The 20,404-nt window shown below is 38.2% G+C and overlaps 1 protein-coding gene and 1 long non-coding RNA gene across 4 annotated transcripts in view; one reads left to right on the forward strand and one right to left on the reverse strand.

The window, feature by feature from the left end:
* PPA2 (inorganic pyrophosphatase 2) overlaps positions 1-717 on the reverse strand; it is an 89,837-nt gene extending 89,120 nt beyond the window's left edge. Inside the window, exon 1 of one of the 3 annotated variants that reach the window (XM_082462939.1) lies at positions 490-717. In XM_082462939.1, coding sequence (XP_082319065.1) covers positions 490-670 — 181 coding nt within the window. In that variant the 5' untranslated portion in view covers positions 671-717. The remainder of the gene's footprint in view (positions 1-489) is intronic. The other 2 variants (XM_082462937.1, XM_082462935.1) reach the window with 2 other exon arrangements.
* LOC309661374 lies at positions 92-9,859 on the forward strand. The gene is made up of 2 exons (XR_014263993.1): positions 92-205; positions 6,179-9,859. It is a non-coding gene; the product is annotated as an uncharacterized lncRNA (long non-coding RNA).
* Positions 9,860-20,404: the final 10,545 nt, after the last annotated feature.

Genomic DNA, 20,404 nt, shown 5'->3' on the forward strand with positions numbered 1-20,404 from the left:
GAACCGCTGGACCCGGCATCTCCGAAGTCCCTCCTGCCTCTCCAATCGCAGGCGTCCCTCGGCAGGAGGAGTTTTGTTACGTCCACTGGGAGGGGGAGGGGGAGGAGGAAGGCGGCTAACCGGTGGACTCTGCTCCTCGCGTTCGGAGTCAACGCGAACCCAGAACAGTGACGCGGGCTGGGCTAACGGCTGCCGGCCGGGGCAGGTGACCGGGCGCGCTCCCACGCGCTCCGCCCGCGGCTCGGGGAGGGCGGTTGGCCGCGCCCAGGGCCCAGGCCGCGCCTGCGTCTCCGCGCTCCGCGTTTGGGGACTTACTCCGCCGCCCCCATCTCTGGCAGCTCCCATGGCTCGGCGCTGGCCCCCGCGTGCGGGAAAGTGACCTGAACCGCGCGGCGATCGCTGCGGGCCCGAAAGAGGGAGGGATGGAGGCCGCGCTCCCATCCCGAGCCTCCGGAGCGGCGCGCGATAGGACCCCCGCGAACTACTTACTGAAGAAGAGGCGGTAACCGGGAGAGTGGGGCTGGCCGCGCTCCTCTGTGCGGTAAAAAGCCATGGCGCGGCGCGGCCCGGGCCCTGCGCTCGCTCCCCGCGGCAGGCGGGCGGCGGCGGCAGCCGGGGCGCCCAAGCGCCAGGCCCAGCTGGTGCGCAGCAGTGGCAGCAGCACGCGCATGGCGTAGACCCGGGTTCGGTTTCGCGCGGGTGGTGCCGGGGGACCGGCCCGGCCGCACGCCGGCGCCCCCTACCGCCCGGAGTCGTCGCTCCCGGCCCGGGGCTTGGAGCCCGCCCCAGCCAGGCTGGCCCTGGAGACTGCTCTTTGAAATTAGAGCGCCCGGTGAATTGACAGTAATACACACGGTACACGCAGCGAGACGGGGGTTCAGAGATAATCAAAACAAGGTCCACCGCCCCTGAGGAGCTCACTGCCACTTATTAATGCATACATGCATTCACTCCTTTACTCATCCAGACAGTATTTACTATCATAATATTGTTTTTATTATAGTGATTTAATATTGAATAACTACTCTGTCCCAAGCACTGCTCTAGATCCTGTCCAATGTAGGAGAAAAGCATGCACGCACGTAAAAACATCACTCTGAGACATAATGATCAGGCCTCCTTGTGAGGACTTGACCTTGACGTGACTTACAGAGCCAAAAAACGGTAACTTCCTCAAATGCCTTCTCCTCCATGAAGCCTTTTTCTATTTAACCGAAGTAGAGGTGATTTATCCTTCCTTTTTCTTACATTTTCATTCCTACAATGGCACTGGGTACTGTACCTATATGTTTGTGAGCTTATCTCATTCCCCGTTTCACCCTGACCGGCCCACTGGATTGTCTACGTGCCAAGCACTTAAGACTTGAGATTTAGCATTTTTGAAGAATGGAACATCCATCATGTCTTGCATAGATAATGGCTCCTTTGTTGTTGAGTTACATTGCTCCTGGAACTCCTTCTCTACCAGATCTTTCTCATGAGCATATGAAATTCTGGTTATCGGCTTTTCGGAAAAACTTCTGAAAACATCTTCTGTAGACTGGTATCCTATTCAACCCTCCCCCATCCCTAAACCAAGGCAACCACTCATCTTCTTACTCTCTCCATAGTTTTATCTTTTCCAGAATTCATATAGTTGGAATATACAGTATGTAGCCCTTCAGATTGACCTCTTTCACTTAGTAACATGCAATTAAGGTTCCTCCATGTCTTTTCATGCCTTGATACCTCTTTTCCATTTGAGCACTGAATAATAGTCCGTTTATTTATTCATTCACCTACTAAAGGATATCTTGGTTGCTTCTCAGTTTTGGAAATTTTGAGTAAAGTTGCTATAAACATCCATGTGCAGGTTTTTGTGTGGACATAAGTTTTTCATTCATTTGGTAAGTACCAAGAAGCATGATTGCTGAATCATATGGTAAGAGTAGTTTAGTCTTATAAGAAACCACCAAACTGTCTTCCAAAGTGGTTTTAGCATTTTTCCACTCCCATCAGCAATTCATGAGAGTTCCTGTTGCTTCCCATTCTTGAAGAATTTGGTGTTGTCAGTGCTTTGAATTTTAGCCATTCTAATTAATAGGTTTGCAGTGGTATCTCACTGTTGTTTTAATTTGCAATACCCTAATGACATGTGAAGTTGAACGTCTTTTCATATGCTTATTTGCCATCTGTATATCTTTGGTCAGGCATCTGTTCAGATCTTTTCCACATTTTTTAATGGGGTTGCTTGTTTTCTTATTGTTGAGTTTTTAGAGTTCTTTGCATATTTTAGATACCAGTCCTTTATTAGACATGTGTTTTGCAAAGATTTTCTGCCAGTCTGCTTAAGATTTCAACTTAACTTCTCTTTTAATATTATCTTAGTCGGTTTTTAGAGTTGAACATATTACATGCTTTTTCTTTCAAGTACAAATAACTTCTTACTTTAAATACATCATAATGACAGATCATGTAATATTTTTACAGCATTTTTGAATGAAATTATATAGGTAGTAAAGAGGGGGCCTTAAGTCAAAAACTTACCCTACAATATTTTCCTATGCAAGAAGAAAAAAATTAAGATTAGAATTAAGTTCAGCTGGGAGAACCAGAAAACAAAAACCAAAACAAGAATATTAGTGGCTTAAATAAAATAGATGCTTATTTCTCTCTCATGTAAAAGTCCAAAGGTATGTATACTAGATAAGTATGGCAGCTCTGCTCCACAAAGTTTTTGTATTGTCATGGTGATAACTTTGTTTCTCAATAGAATAATAGTATTTAAGTGAGAAATGATACAGAACTTTGACATGTATTTAGAAGGAAAAAGTGTTGCTGACAAATAGCGGATGAACATGAACTCTAGATAATATTTAGAAATATTATTGAACATTTATTTGATAGTATGACAAAATTTAAACGTTTGGTAACATAAAAATATTTTTAAAGATACCCTTTTAGATAAAGTATTCAAAAAGCCAGTGAAATATCACAGTCTATGTGTCCCTAAACAGATAAGTTAGAAAATGTTCAGAATCGTTTTAAAATTCTCATTTCTTTTATTGACTACTGCTGTATTTCATGGCCCAGCTCCCAAAGCCAGCTATTGGCTAGCAAGCATGAGCAACGGTAATTAGCAATTTTTTAATTTGCTTATTTATTATGTTGTAGGTAAGGATAATCATTCATTTTAGAGACATATGTGCTTTTATAAAAGTCAGCACACGAATGACTACTCCACAATTCTAAAATTCTTTTATTTCCTGCTAGGATAATCCAGCATTTCAGAAAATGACAACTACAACCATGGTAGATTTTGTGTTACGTTTACCAATGTTAGAAGCGGAAACAGAACTGGATTCACTAATTAACTAACTTTGCTTTAGCTCCAACTCTCATCTCCACCACAGTTTCATAACTGTGGGAGTTACTGGGATGTGCCCCCTTTAATGAAGGGCTATTTGCTTCAGCTGTCAGCCTCTCCAGGAACGGCCTTAGCTGCTTTGTCCAAGTCATGCCCCTCTCCAGGGAAGCCCATCCAATCACTGGGGTTATAAAGGCTGATGATTTTGACCCTACACTGGGCGACTCTAACTGGCCTTTTAAGCTCTGGGGTGTCCTGCAGGGTCAGCTGAACTTGTTGCTGGGCCTGCATCACAGCTCAACTTCTCCCTCTACCCAGTATCGCTTTCTTGCCTTCACTTTCACGTACCAGTGCCAAGGGTACAACCTAGTAAACACTGTACATACCACACTTGATCTCAAAGTCTGCTCTTCAGAGAATCCAACCAGTGAAAAGAGTTCCATCTTCAATAAGAGCTGTCTGCATTGTTTCAAACTCAACATGTCCCAAGGCAAATTTATCATTTTATCTCCAAGTTAATCTCCCACTTTTATTTCCTTTTATCTGAGAATAACATCACATGTTTTTTCTTTTGTTGCTGTTGTTGTTCTTCTTCTTCTGTAGAGAAAATTAAGTGATTTTTTTGGACTCTTCTCTCATTATTCCATTACTTCCAATCAGGCATCAAATTGTGTAAATTTTTTCAAATCCAACATTCCTTTCTATATCCACTGCCAGGACTAACGTCTGGGTCCTTATCACCTGATATTTGAGTCATTGTCAATATCTAGACATACCTTGTCTTTTATGTCCTATTCTGGTTCCTCCTGCATGCTATTCTAAACGTTTTCCTAAACCATCAGTTTATAGAATCAATTCTCTATTCAAGAACCTCTGGTGTGTTCTATCAGCATAAACTCTGGAAATGTTATTTAATGGTTTCGTGTGTATTTGTCTTTACTCTCCAACTTGTAAACTCCTAGAAGTGAGACTTGCTGCCTGACAATAGCAGGGGATGTCAATGATGCAAGCCCATCATTGGGCTAAATTTGAAATAATTAAATATTATGTAATAAATATTACCTTCAGAAATGCATATTTAAAATTCTTAAAGAACTTTAACCTGGTTTACCTATTATTTCTTCTTATTGCTATTACACACTCTTAATTCTGATTCTTAAATATTTCAGTAAATTTTAGGGAATGAAAGATGAGGATTTAAATGATTAACAATAAGTGAAACTTTATTTAATAAAATTCCTTACTTACTTTTCTGAATGCAAGATAAACTAGGTAACACTCTAAAATGTAATTTACAAAATAACAAGTGTCAATATTTCATTTTAAGTAAACATTTCATATTCTAAAAATATTTTTGTCGGTTTCCTCAAATCAGGATGCACATAACTTGTTGGCAGTAAGGAATAAATATGTTGCCAGAGTTAAGGAAAGCCATTGGCAAGAGGGCCCTTAGAACTATATGCTGGATTCTCCCAATGGGTAACTACAAGTATTAGGAAACTTTATGGTGCTAATTTGAGGAAGAATTCTCTGGGGAAAATTCTTCTCTTCATCATTTTCTAAAGAAAGCCATCCTTTAACACTACTCAGCCATAAAAAAGAATGAAATTTTGCCATTTGCCACAACATGGATGGACTTGGAGGGCATTACGCTAAGTGAAATAAGTCAGACAGAGAAAGACAAATACTGTATGATATCACCTATATGTGGAGTCTAAAAAATACAACAAACTAGTGAATATAGCAAAAAAGAAACTCACAGATCTAGAAAACAAATTTGTGGTTACCAGCGGGAAGGGGGAAGGCGGGAAGGGCATGATAGGGGTAGGGGATTGGGCGATGCAAACTACTATGTATAAAATAAATAAGCTACAAGGATGTATTGTACAACACAGGGAATATAGCCAATAGTTCATAATAACTACAAATGGACTATATACTTTAAAGCTTGTGAATCACTATGTTGTACAACTGAAAATTATATAATATTGTACATCAACTATACCTCAATTTTTTTTTTTTTTAAAGAAAGTCATTGTGTTTAATGCTATGGAGCAATAATATGTCTAAGAATCAGACACCTGGAATGTTTGATCTCATTCTAAGAATATATAGATCATTAGAAATTAGCCCACAACTTTATCTCGATAGGATTCTGTCTTGTTGAAACATCTGAATTTCAAAGGTTAATAGAACAACTAAGCTTTTTTTCTACGTCAGGAAACAATAAAATGATACAACCATCATGGTATGTGCACAAAAGAAATTTCCCTCTTTTTTATGGAAGAGTCTGCCTTATAGTTTTTAACCTAATCAAGTTGACACATGACAAAACCACTACTGTTGACAAAAACATTTTAGGATCTATGATCTAAGTAGGGAGTCTAATTAGTGATGATATCTCCTATTGATCTTTTTGGGAACTTGGGTAGACCAGTCTCCTAATTTTAACTGTCATGAAATAATTGGAGATGCTGAAAGAACTCAGGTGCCCAAGAATGTGAACCTTGTTCACAACTGGAGTAGAAATATGTAAACCTTTCACCGACATTTCCAAGGAAGTTGGATATAGGAAAAGAAAATGACACTTATGGCAGACTGCTGGTTATTCTACAATATTCAGTTTCCATTTTTTCTGTAGTAGTATGGCTACTAATTTTCATCTGGGCTTATGACCACCCTGAAAAAAAACTGCTAGTTTATAGTTAGTTATGGACAGTCAACTAAGTGCTGCTCAATGGGATGCAAGTATATGTGGTGTATGCAAGTTCTGGGATGTGTTGTTAAGAGAAGGATACATCCTTCTTTTATTTCTTCTTTCTTGCTAGGTAGATTGAAGATGCTATGCTTGGAGCTGTAGCAGTCATTTTGAACTATGAAGGTTACCTCAGCAATGGAGATCGAATACATCAGAGCAACAGGATAGAAATAATGTGGCTCCCTCATATAGGAAAGCCCTGTATCACTCACCTCCAGACACTGGTGTTGATCAAAGTCCTGACCACTGCCTAGGTACATGTAAGTACTCTCCTCTCTATATAAAGTTACATGATCACTATAGAGGCATCCTGGTAAGATTTCTGCTTTCAGATTTTTGTGCATAAAAGCTTGTTTCCATCAATTTTTAAAAATCTTGTCTATCTTGTTAACATTAATAACCAGAGAATGTTGTTTGTAGCCATGGAACAGAGAGAGGTTAACTAGTTTGAATTGGATCAGATCTTGTAATTGTGACTTAATTACTATAAATTAATTGACATCATTTACATAAAGATGTTTGTCTTCTCTTGCAAGAGGCAGAATTTTATGTTAGAATTATATTTTTCATGAATTGGTGTATTCATTGTGCTTATTAACATTTCATTTATTAGCTAATTTTTATAACAGTAGTTTGATTATTATTTTAAAAATGGCTTCTCTTTTAATTAAAACTATTTCACTTAGTTTTTGCAAAGATCATAAGTGAACTTTTTTGCCACTTTTTGTAAAATTGCTACTCTTCTCTTTTTATTTTTCCATCTATTTTTAATTTAAAAATTTATTGAGGTATTGTTTCAGGTGTACAACATAAAATTACTACTCTTCTTGCTTGCACTTTTACAGATGAAACAACTGAAATATTTGATTTTCTTTAAAAGTTTTAATTCCTAATTAAAAAGTATCCTATTTAATGCTCTCTTCTGGATTCTCTCATTCTGATTTATTACGAGAATTGACCTTCGTATTTGACAAGGAGGTCATTGATAACCCTGTGAAGGTGGAGGAAGCCGTTTGGACTGAGGTGAGGGAAGAATATGAAGAAGTGGAGATAGTGCCTGTAGACGTCTAAATATTAGGACATAGCTCTGGGTATCTTGAATAAAGGAAGTATCCTATATATTTGGTTTAAGTGAAAAAGAGATTTCCATTGTGTGTGACACATCTAACCACCTGACCAAGAGCAAAGCGTGGGTCTCTGAACCTCAGTTTTGGTGGTTCAGACCTCAGGATGCCTAACTGCAAATTTTAAGTTTTATTTTCTGAAGGGACACTGTTTCAAAGTTCTTTTCCTAACTCTACGCTCTCAGAAGAGTCCCTGAGAACAAATCAATTTGTTGTAAGGCAATTGTTAAGCTGCTACTTGGAGGAAGGAACTGGGGCTGTCAACACCACAACTGTTTGCACAATCAGAATCAGGGCCACTTTAGGAGGAAGCCGGGGCCAGGGCTGCAGAGAGCAGATCCGAGGGCCCATGTGTTCCTGTAGGTCCCTTCCTAAAGCCCAGAAGCCTTTAAAACAAAATCTCAAATGCCAGAACTCCTTGTTCTACTGTAAAGCGACAAAAGGACAAATATGATCATAACTTCCTTGCAGAGTCTGTGTCCATTTGGAGGGAGGGACCAGGAAACTTGGTCACTGGCTTTTATTGTCTAATATTTGTTCTGTTTGGTGGAGCATGTTAAGGTAAAATATCTAGAGAGAATTGTGAAAAGATCTGAAGCCAGCCTGGCTGGAAAACCTGAAGGATAGACATCTGGGGAGACAGAGGGACTTTGTGAAAAGAGGAGAGAGTCTCAAAACTGATTTTAAAGAAGTTCTGCCATATGTGGTGAAGTGTAACTCTTTCCTGAGACGTCCTTTGACGGTTACAGGGACATCTATAATACTCACTAACACTTTCAGAGTTAAGTTAGTGTTTTAAGGAAGATGAAATATACTGAGACTGGCTTCCATGCAGTTCACATACATGAGAGTTACATATATATTTAAACAGGCACACTTACACTGTATCATAGAATGCAGCTATGCGTTCAATTTTAAGGGTAAAACATGAATCTTCAGAGAAACTTCAAGATTCAGAGAGTAAACTTCGGGTCACATGTTCTCAAAGGGGTAGTACTGCCCCCAAGGAGGCATTTTTGAAATTGTCAGGGTGTTTTCTGATGTCACAATGATAGAGGAGCATTACTGCCATTTAGTGTATAGGGCCCAGGGGTGCTGACCATCCTACAACACTTAGATAGGCCTACGCAAGAAAGTATTGTCCTATGTCCTTCATTGCTCTCAAATCTCCCGTCAGACATTCAAGTAGGTGCAAAATCTGGAAATCTGTTTATTTTTTTTCCAAAATTATCCCCGTCTAAACACTAAGGTCATTTTGTATATAACACAAAGTGTTTTTTGCATTGTTTTAATATGTTTGTGATATTTGAATCTCTAATACTGTATCAGTCTGCACTTATAACTCCTAATTCACAGTGAGTCTATATGTGGATGCAAACATAGGACTACTTCGTAAGTCTCAAGTACTGGTACCTGAGTATTTGCATATTGAAATATGCATAATTTTATTACAAACTACTTTTATGTCTCTTTTATATGATAGGCATTACATTGATTTTTTGAAAATTATCAGTGTAATAAGTTTTATTATCTATCCATTTCATTTCAAGAAAGTAAAGATGCTGTTACAAAAGATTTCTTATTAAAAGGGAAGTTTAGTTTATCCATTCACCCATTGATAGACATTTAGATTATTTCCATCTTTTGGCTATTACAGATAACACTGCTGCAAACATTCCTATGTAAGTTTCTGTGTAGGCATGTTTTCATTTCTCCTGGGTCATATGGCAATTTTGTATTTAACTTTTTGAGGAACCACCAAGCTGTTTTCCATAACAATTGCACCATTTTACATTCCCACTGGCAATGTACAGGGATTCCTATTTTTCTACATCCTTGTCATAATTGTTTCCTGTTTTTTTAAAAAACTATTAGAGCCATCCTAGTGTGTGTGTAGTGGTATCTCATTGTGGATTTTATTTGTATTTCTTTAATGACCATGAAGTTGAACATCTTTTCCTGTGGGGTTTTTTATGTTTGTTTTTTTTTTTTTTTTTTTGGCCATTTGTAGATCTCTGGAAAAATGTCTATTCAAGTCCATTACCCATTGTTTAACTAGGTTATTTGTCTTTTTGTTGTTGAGTTGGATAAACAAGTTGTGGTATATACATACAAATGGATATTATTTAACCATAAAAAGGAATGAAGTTCTGAAATATTCTACGAGTTGGACATCAAAAGCATTGATGCTAAGTGAAAGACATCAGACACAAAAGGTCTTGTGTTGTATGATTCCTTTTATATGATATATCCAGACTAGGCAAATCCTTAGAGATAGAAAAAAGATTAGTGGTTGTCAGGAGATGGGGGAAGGGAAGAATGGGGAGTGATTACTCAAAGGGTAAGTGGTGTTCTTCTGTAGTGATGAAAATATTTCGAAACTAAAGAGGTGATGGTTGCACAATATTTTGTCTGCACGAGATGCCACTGAACTGTACACTTTAAAATGGTTAAATGTATATTATGTCAATTTTACCTCAATTTTTTAAAAAGGGATAAGTTAGGTCTAATAAGTTTGAAAATAAATGCTTTAGAGGTGCCTGACCATTTTTGTTCAATGGACCCCACTAGCCACCTATGAGGCCTATGAAACTCTTCTCAAAATGATGTTTGTAAACGCATAAAATAAAATACATAGCTAAAAAGGAAAAGGAAACCAATTACACTGAAATGTATTTACAAAAATATTTTAGAAAAAACATCGTGATTAATAAGATACATGCTTCTTCACAGAAGCATTAAGTGAAATAGATCTAATAACTACCATAATTTTGAAGTAGTGATGGATATAAATGATATTTAGAGACATCTGCAATAACCGAAAAATAATATAACACTTATATACCATTTCTGTTGGAAGCAAAAATCATATATAGTACAACCACTACTATAGGGTTTGTTGCCTACATTCATAAATGCTAAATTTTAATTAAAGTAAGTGAAAATAAAGACATAATCTTTTTTTAAAAATCCAAGTTCACTGACCCCCTAAATTCTACCTCAGAATTGCTGGTGGTAAACATCTAGTAAAGGGGAGGGGCATATATTCTTTCCCCTTTGCCCTTAGGAGTAATTTGGTAGAAGTGGTTAAGAAGCGCTGGATAGAAGAATAGAGGACAAAGAAAAAAATGTATGTTGGCGTATTGGATTCCTCTTTAAAACTCTCATGACTGAAGAGCAGATGAGACATCTGTCTGTCCTCTTTTTTTTTTTTTTTTAACGTTTTTCTTTCCTATTTTACAAAAGATATTGATCCAAGTTTTGATGAAACAAATGGCCCAAGAAGCAGACTCACCCAGCAAGTAGAGACATAATTGGTTGATAGATGAGAAATTAGTTTTATTCCCCTTTGTCTGAAAAAAAAAAAAAAAGTTGTTGTTGTTAACATGTAGAAATTCTTTTCTGAATGATCATATATATGTGAAAATAAGTCCATGTCCTGAGGCCCAGACACCTCTTAAAAATAGAGTAGAAGACAATCAAGTTGTTTTCAACCAAGTCCCAGTGATGTGCAGAATATATCGGTATTAAACTTTCAGTCTTTCTGGCTATTTACTAAATTGAATGTAATAAAATTTATCCATCATACAAGAATCACATGTGATTTAACTACGCATTGTTAAATGGCATGAAGTAATAGAAAGTTTTGCTTGATTAAGTATTATTACTGCTTCTAGGCTAAAATAATCATGAGAAATTTCAGTTCCAAATGACACATTATAAATCCCTTGTAATATTATAAATCTAGTAATCATAGTAATACTCTAATCCAATTCAAGGGTGAGCTACTAAATTGGTAATAATAGGTCCTGAACAAAATCTAATGAGACAACCCATTTTCTCTGTCCTCTTTCTAGGTTTTCCCTTTAGGCCTTGAGCAGTGGGAATTAATTTTGTTTTTAAATGGCTTAACCATAGAACTTCTTTATTTTTTTCCTCTTTTATACTATTCTAATTATATGGAATAATGGTCTTCCGATTGGATTCAAAAGAATGCTGGGTTCCAAAGGCAATTCCTTGAAATAAATTTTAAGTCACCCACTGCAAGAAAATAGGGACAGGATTAATTTACATCAAACCTCACGCTCACACCACAAAAGAATCTCAGGGCCTAATAAAAGAATGCAGAATAGTTTCATGATTTCAGTTGATGATTCTTGTATTAGAAACTCAGTAGCTGAGGAGTTTTCCTTGTTTGAAAATAGTGTTTTTAGAAAGAGAACTCGTCCTTTCTCTCCCTCCTTCATTCATTAACTAATATTTACTAAAGATGTACCATGTGTCAGGAACTATGATAGTAACTGGATGAAGAATGATGAAAAACTAGGAAAATCATTGCCCTTAACGGTGTTTAGAGTCTGGTGAAGAATTCGGGCATAAACAAATAATCACATAAACCTATTAATAGGATTAAAAGCTGAGATAAGTGCTATGAAGGAAAATATAGGAAGCTATGACAGAAAATAATAGGGAGACTTGATTTAGGTTGAAGATCAGGGAAGGCCTTGGTAAGGATGTGACATTTTAGTTGGTACCTAAAGGGTAAGTAGGAGATAGGCAAGGGTAAAGTGACATAGGGAAGAGAATGTGCAAAGGTCTTGAGGCAATATTTGTCTGAAAAATATTTTCTGAGAAAACATTTGCCACAATATATGAAATATATATTTTTGGCAGGATAGATTCTCCAGGAAGTAGAACCTGAGACATAATATTTATTAGGCAGTGCCCTTAGGATCAATCCCTGTGAAGGCAGGGGAAGGATTCAGGATTGGGCCAAGGGAAAAGTCCAGTTGCAACACAGACCCAAACAGCTCTGGTTGACCACACAGGGAGATCTAGAGGTAAACTGGCCTGTCAGGATTGTCTCCTAGTGGGCCAGAATGGCTGGACCTTTATAACCTTCCGTCCATCACGTCAGTCTTTAGATGTAAGCCACTATGGTGAGAGTGTGATTTTGGGCTAGGTGGCTTTGCAGCTGACGCCATCCCTGAAGGGCCTGACAGCTGAAGGCTCTCTACCAATAGTACTTTCTGCAGCTGAGGCAACAAACCCCTCCTTGAAGGGGGGGGTCTGGGGGGGGAGGACATCTCCACATCCATCACAATATTCAATATTACAACAAGCTTTTACAAATCAATAAAAGACAACCCAATAACCAATAGAGTAGAAGACAAAAGTAGGCAATTCACAGAAGAATCACAAGTTATCAACAAATGTATAAAAACATGCTCAGCCATTGTTAGCAACAAGGAAAATGCAAACTAGAATGAGAAGCCTTTTTGTTTTGTTGTGCATTGCATTGGCAAGAGTTTAATGATGATAATACCCATAGTAGGTGAAGGTGTGGTTAGTTACACTGATGCTCACCCCGGGATCCCTGAACGATGGTCCCTCTCAACGTGATACACCTTCCTCAGTGAAGGAGCGTCCCTGTTAGATAGTGTATCAGAGTTTGCAGTAACCAAGGTGAATTTCCACACTAGGTTGGGGCAGGGGGAAGAGGAAAATTAAACGGTTAAATGGACTGATTCATTTAACTGTCTCTACAGTCCACAGGAAAAGCAAGCAGAAAATTTTATAGGGGTTCATCATAAAAATATCTCAATTTCTAGCCTTCTATTCTGAGGTTCAGCTATTTTGGGGTGAGAGGTTATAATTTTTGTTTGTTTGTCCAAGAAAGAACTTACCTGTGTTTATGTATATGTTAATAAATGCAGAGGAAAATCTGGAAGGACATCTCTGAAGCTTATTTCTGAGTAGTAGTAGTAGTAGTCGTTGTTGTTACAATAACATGTATTATTTTAGTATTTTTAAAAGGCTTTCAATGATCTTGCAGCAAAAGTAATGCCTCCCACTATAGTAAGCATTTTCTGAGCCCTCCAATAGCTAACAATTTTCAGAGCTTCATCCAACCCCTATGTGGACAGTATCTCTCTCTCGCTCTCTTTTTTTTTTAATAAGCCTAAGACATTAAGAATCACCATCACTCTGACTCCCTCCCCTTCCAAAAAAAAAAAAAAAAATTGGGCTTCCCTGGTGGCACAGTGGTTGAGAATCTGCCTGCCAATGCAGGGGACACGGGTTCGAGCCCTGGTCTGGGAAGATCCCACATGCCGCGGAGCAACTGGGACCGTGAGCCACAATTACTGAGCCTGCGCGTCTGGAGCCTGTGCTCCGCAACAAGAGAGGCCGCGATAGTGAGAGGCCCGCGCACCGTGATGAAGAGTGGCCCCCACTTGCTGCAACTAGAGAAAGCCCTCGCACAGAAGCGAAGACCCAACACAGCCATAAATAAATAAATAAATAAATAAAAATTAAAAAAAAAATAAATTCTAAATATTAAAAAAAAAAAAATTAGGCAGAAAGAAAGCAAGGGAGGAAGATAGGACAAAAAACAGTCCACACTGGATGGATCACAGTGGGTAACAGAGGAGAGTAGTAAACAGATCATGTAGAGCCTTATGGGTCATTTTAAGGATTTTGGAATTTATCTTAAATACAGTGGGAACCCAATGAGGTGTCTTAAGCAGGGTATGCCGTGATTCAATTTGTTTTATAGCTATCACCTTGGTTGGAGTGTGGCCAATCAACTAGATGGGTGCAAGTATAGCATCTAGGGGTCTGATTAGGAGGCCAGTGGAAGAATCCAAGCAAGAAACAATGGGAACAGGGGGAGTGGCAGCAAAAATGGTGGAAAACACAAGGCTCTCCTGTGGTCCTTTTCTCTAGGAAAGGTAGAGAAGCTGAAATAGGAAAAGATTTCCAGAGTGGAGGAGAAAGAACAAATCCAACACACAGAAGGATAGGAGAGTCTGAGAGAAGGAAGAAGGACAAAGATGACTGGACATGGAGGGGAAGAAAGGAACTAAGAACTGTGCAGCTGAGGAAGAATGAGGCAAAATGTAACATGGGAAAAAAAGTTAGGAAAATGAGTGGGGCTATAATTTGGAGGCCATAAAACAGTAGTGATCTATACCTTTGAGCACCAATTAAGAAAAAATTAAAATGATTGTGCACTTTTTTAAAAAACTAAATGTTATATCTCTTTAACTTTTTAATTAGGAAAACCAATATCTGCTACTATGTTTAAGCAGGTTTCAGTTATTTTCCTGTTATTGAAAAAGTATCTCTTTTGTTACAAAATATCAAAGTTATGTAACATCTGCTCAGTGGTGCTTGGTGTGATGCAGCACATTTGAACAGACTTTGTAGTTGAGGAAGATACTTCTGAAGCTAGTTTATTGTATCTTTCTTGACTTACCTTCTAAGCTACTTGAAAAAAAATTTTTTCTCATAGAGACAATATTGTATTCTTTAAGATAAGGGACTTTTCCATTGCAAACAAGATAAATACTAGTACCTCTAACACGAAGAAGAATGACTTAGTTAAATTAAAAGACAATCAGAGTTATAAATTTTGTGGAATAAATGACTCTCCTCAGCCCCATCTGGGTCTCACATTAGAAGCCCCTCAAGGAGAGATCTACTTGAGTTTAGCATCTGTACTCTCTAAGGACCTGCAACAAGGCAGCAGCAATTATACATCCTATTCATGCTATGGAAACCAGCATCGTTTATCAGAGCCATTCGTGGGTCCTGTGTTCCCCAGCCCTTCTCAAATAAGACCAATTAGGGCTTATAACTTTCTTTCAGGCTAATGTCAAAAATATCCTCTTTGTCTCCTGGACCAGTCAGTGGCTCAGTCAAAAATGGCCTGTGGGCTGTCTGAACTGTTTAGGACTGAGTTGGGCCTCATCTGAAAGAGGACAAAGGGGAGTGGGTAACTGAAGTTAAGCGGAGGCCTTTCCCATAAAGTCAAGTAGACTATAAGCCACCAAAAAATCTCTGATAGCTGTTCACTACCTTTCAGGTTTGAGAAGAAATGAGCATGCAATGTTCTTCGGTGATCTTTTTAGGACCGTATGCAATCAGCTAGACTGTTAATCCAGTGCATGATCCTAGTATATATACTTTTAAAAGCTTTCACCTAATTTTATTATGTATGCTTATAAAATATATCTATCCTATTATAAAATATATATAACATATAGAATAATATATTATATATAATTTTATTTTAAAATCTTTTTCTTTTACATTTTCTCTCTCTTAGAACATTTTTTTTAACTTTACTCTAAGTGAAAATAATATCAAAATTACCTAAGTAGTCTGCTCAGACTTTTCTTGGCTGACTTTGATGGCACAGTGCTATCCACTTTAATCACGGATACATAAGGTTTCCCTAGAGAAAACCAACTACTACCATATGTCTTTAAGAAAGAAAATGCTGGTAACTGATTAGCCCTATTTACTGAAATCATTTTCCTTCTTATTAATTATTTTTGCTTTAGTGACTGAGAAACAATTTGCTTTTTGTAAGTAAAAAAAAAAAACCTTCAGAGGTAATACTTAAAAATAACTTCCCATTCACTATCACCAAGATTATAAAAAGAAAAAAACACATATAAGTAAGAATAGCAAGGTAATTTAACCTTAAGAAGATGAATATAGAGGTGACTGAACTAAGGTGCTTTTTAAGTAACTTTTGGAAATCTACAGGTGGTCCTTACTTGCAAATACAATTATTTCACTTAATTCCTATTGGCTTTTTTTTTTTTTAAACTGATCACCAGTAAAATTCAAATTTCCCCATCTTAGAAAGGAAGCTTGAGTCTTTCCTCAGACACTGGACAAGAGTGATGATGATAAACTTTTAATCCTATTTTTAAACAAACATTCAAATGAACATTTTCCCTTATTTGCAGCCATCATATGGTTATTTCAATTCCCCTGCCTTTGCTTAAAACACTTTCAGTAATCTTTCCTTAGAAAAGTCATTCAGACCAGGTTACCAGCTACTTGGAAAATATCAGTCTTATCATACCATGATGATATCTCATTTTAGACCCCAAAATGCTATTACTCAGTGAAATCATAAGTCCTTTCCCTGCTTCAAATGACTCTTTTCAAAAGCCAAATTATTCAGAGGACAAAAATTTGTTATTATTGAGAATATTCCAAAGAGAATGTCATAGGCACTGAAGAAAAAAAGACAAGAATACCCATAGACAGTTGTCCTTTCAAATTTTCAAAACATCTTCAAGTCTCTCATCTCATTTATTCTTTATGACTTTCTTTAGGTATTATTAATCTCATATAGGGGAAGAAACTGAATGCTGAAGAAGTCACTCATTCATTCATTTGATAAATATTATGTGATGTTACTATTGGCCAACACTGGAAGATCAGAGAATATGTCTAAAGTTACATGGCTAATAAGTGCCAAACCAGAACTATAGCACAAGTCCAATTTTCTGCTATATCATAATGCCTGTGGTAGATGATATATTCCAAAATATAAAAATCACCAACAATATCTGTTACCTCACATGCTCTAGAAGCTTGCTACTGCCCTGTCAAGAAGTGAAGTTGAAATAGAGAATTATCCTTCCTTTGAATCCAGACCAGCTGTGATGCACTTGTAACTAATAGAATATAGTGGCAGAAGTAAAGTTACATTGCCTTCCAAGGCTATGAGCTAGAATATCTGCTCTTAAAGTCTTGCTTTTAAAGTAAGCAGTCCATGTGCCCCGAGGCCACCATGCAGTAAGGAACCCAAACTAAGTCTCATAGTAAGATTACATGGTCAGGCCATGAGAGCAAGATACCCAGCCAGCCACCATCGGCTTCAACACTCCCTCTGTTCCAACCCTAGCCATCATCTGACTGCAACTGCACGAGAAACATTTTCTCAGTTCCTAATCCAGAGTAATAATTAACCAGAACACTATCACTTGGAAAATCCAAAACAGTTGTGATAACTGTCTGCATGGTAGATTGCATGAACTGCTCTAAATTCTTTATCCCTCCCTGTATCCATGCCTTCTCTCACATGTTTTTGTGGTTCTCCAGACAGAGTATATCTGCCTACCAGCAGAAGCGTGGAAAATTGATTATTGTTGTTTTAAACCATTGAGTTTTGGGGTGATTTGTTTTGCAGGAGTGGTTAACCGATACACCAACCATTTTTTGGAAAATATATATCCTCTCAAGACAAGCAAAAAAGAAAAATACGTACTATTATGTGTAAGGTCTAATTTGTTTTTTGAAAAATCAGCCTTCTTATCTTACAGCCATAATTCACTAATCCTGTGTTTTAGAAAGTGTGTCTGGAGTTACCCGGGGTGTGACGCCTGTCTATGCTGTTCACAAGCTGCTTAACCTGGGCAAGATTTGAACCTCTCTAAACTCAGTTTCCTCATCTATAAAAAGGGAATAATAGGACCTACCACAAAGGATTATGGAGAGAATTAAATGAGATAATCCACAGTGTTAGTTCCATGCTTTTGTTACAAGTAATAGGACTGCAACTCAAACTAATCTAAGCAAAAATGGAAATTAGTTGACAAGATATCTCATATAGTAGAAGGAAATATTGAACAACTGAGCCACAAGGATGCAGCTGGTCCTTGAAAACAATTGAAGCTCATGTCTTTGAATAAGTCCAGGACTCTTGTTCTCTACCCAAATTTTCCCGCCGTTTTTCTTACAAGAAGAAAACATCAGTTTTCTTCTTCCTTACCAGCTTCTCTGGAAAACAGAACCATGGCTGCTAATTGCTCCTGAGTTTGAGATTTTGTGCTCCCCACTGCCATATTCTCTCTGCTCCTAAATTCAAAATTCTCAGTGATGGGCTCTAAATGGATGTTCTTGAGTCAGGTGACCTACCGTGAACCAACCAACTGTGGCCAAGGGGCATGGTCTGTAAGACGGCACCTCTTGTACATACTACGTGGCAGAGAGAGGAGAATAGTAGATTCCATTAGAAAGAGGCACTAGACCCAGAAAAGGTGGGAGTAGTGGTAAAAGAATTCCTTTGATGGCTACTTTACATGCAAATCATTTGGCACAGTGGCTAATTTATGGTAAAAGCAGAACATATATTAGCATCTTTTGAATGATTCAACATTGTCAGTAATCATCACTGAGTACATTGTCTAATATCCATATGCCTAATTTATAACCCATGACTACAAAGCAGTCTAATATTAGTTTCTACTGATATTCACCTTCCGCTCAAGTGTTATATAGCACATTAATAGACCTTTCTTGATAATGTATGATTTGGACAAGTCAGTGAAATCTTGGGATTTTTCTTTTTTTCTGAGGCACCGTTGGCTAAAATTCCCTTTACAGGCCTTGTGATAGTAACTTTTATGTATCAACTTGACTAGGGCTAAGGGATGACCAGATAGCTGGTAAAACATTATTTCTCCATGTGTCTGTGAAGGCACTTCGGGAAGAGATTAACATTTGAATCAGTAGACTGGGTAAAGAGGATGGTCTCACCAGTGCAGGTGGGCATCAACAAATCTGCTGAAGACCTGAATAGAACAAAAAGGCAGAGGAAGGGTGAATATGCTTTCTCTGTTTGAGCTGGGACTTTATCTTCTCCTGCCTTTGGATGGGCCTTCCAATTCTGACTGGGACTTAAGCCATCAGCCTCAGAATTCTCAGGTCTTTGGGTTTAGACTGGAACTACACCACCAGCTTGCAGATAGCAGATTGTGAGACCTCTTCGCCTCCATAATCCTATGAGCCAGTTCCTCATAAAAAATCTCTCTCTATATATATCTGTATCCTATTGGCTCTGTTTCTCTGGAGAACCCTGACTAACACAGACCTGACATACCTTTTATCACAGAAACAAATGAAATTAGCAAATAGTGTCTTGTGTCTATTCTACTTAAATAAATCACACTAAGCTCTCTGTACACATGACTTAGAAGGTAAATTATACATATTGCAATAAAACAGATCATATACTAGAAGATGTATCTTTCTACATAACATACTTAGGAAAAAATTAAAGAAAGAAACTTGCCCTTTTTCCAACTTAAAAAATTGTGGGGAAAATTCCCAAGTGATAAACTTCTATACTCCAAACAGTAGCAAGTAAACAAAAGGTCCTCAAATTATCAGACTTCACTCCTATCCCCTTTCCCCTCCTAGAAAAACAGATGTTATTAATAACAAGCAGTTTTTAAACATCACCTTCCCCTGAGGAAATCTTGGTCACCTTGGCTAGTTCTTTCCAAGAGGTGGGTGAAGAGAAGATAATGTAATATTCAGACCTTTGGTGACACAGGACCCAACTTTTCTGCCCTTCTCCTTTCACTATGAGTTGGATAGGACTTTTCTCTGAGAGCCCATTTTGGGATAGTCTGAAACTCAGGTTTTGTAGGGATTATATCTTCAGCTGTTCATTTAGAACCTTGTAAGATTTTTCTGCCCTTCCTTCCTGAGTATTAGAATTACATCAGCATGGAAAGGTAAGTTTCCTCCAGTCAGAGAAACTTATAGAGGATCTTCAGGAAATAGATGGAGTAGACATTAATTGGGGCGATTATCTGGTTCACAATTCTGTCCCCACTCCCACTCTAGCATATGGTCCAATGCAAGTTATATGATCTTGTCTCCAGGGTTACAAGAAGCCAAACATGCGCTCATGACTCAAGCAGGCCAATCAGAGTCCTTCCTTGACATTGTTAAAACTGGAGCAGTAGTAAGTAATAAATATGCGAGTCCAGGGTCATACCCCACCACTCCACAGTATGAAGAAACATGTCTGCAACAGTGAACAGCAGAAACAGCAAGAGGCACAGAGGCAGTCTTAATGGTACTTGAGCCCTTTGTTCCAGTTATTGAAATTCCTAGAGCTCCTCTAATCCCTGACTTTCCAAGAGGTGGTTGTTCATCTTACATTGGCTTTGGGAGCTTCACCAGTACCCTGCCAACACATCCTCTTTATGACTCTAGCTTTAGTTACATTTCTGTCGCTTGCAATCGAGTCCTGACTTCCTAGAAAGCAAGTGGCTGTCATTGAGTCAAACAAGCAGTGTCAGGGTTCAGAGTGTTCAGAACCCCCAATTTTTTCCCCTGTCACACCTATTAGCCTTAGTGAAGTCAGGGATCACACCCCCATATCTGACCACCTGCACTGTCTAATCTAACATGAATCCTAAGGTCCTCTGTCTATAATCAGCAACTTGTTTCAGAAGAGGAGAATGATTTGCCTTCTGAGTTTTTCCCCTTAATAATGTTGAAGTCATTCTTCATTTCAGCCCTTTCACCACTTCATTGTTTAGGGACTTTAATTTCTTGGAAGAGTTCTCA

The sequence above is a fragment of the Balaenoptera physalus genome (genome assembly GCF_965194825.1).
Source record: "Balaenoptera physalus genome assembly, chromosome: 5".
Taxonomy (NCBI): Eukaryota; Metazoa; Chordata; class Mammalia; order Artiodactyla; family Balaenopteridae; genus Balaenoptera; species Balaenoptera physalus.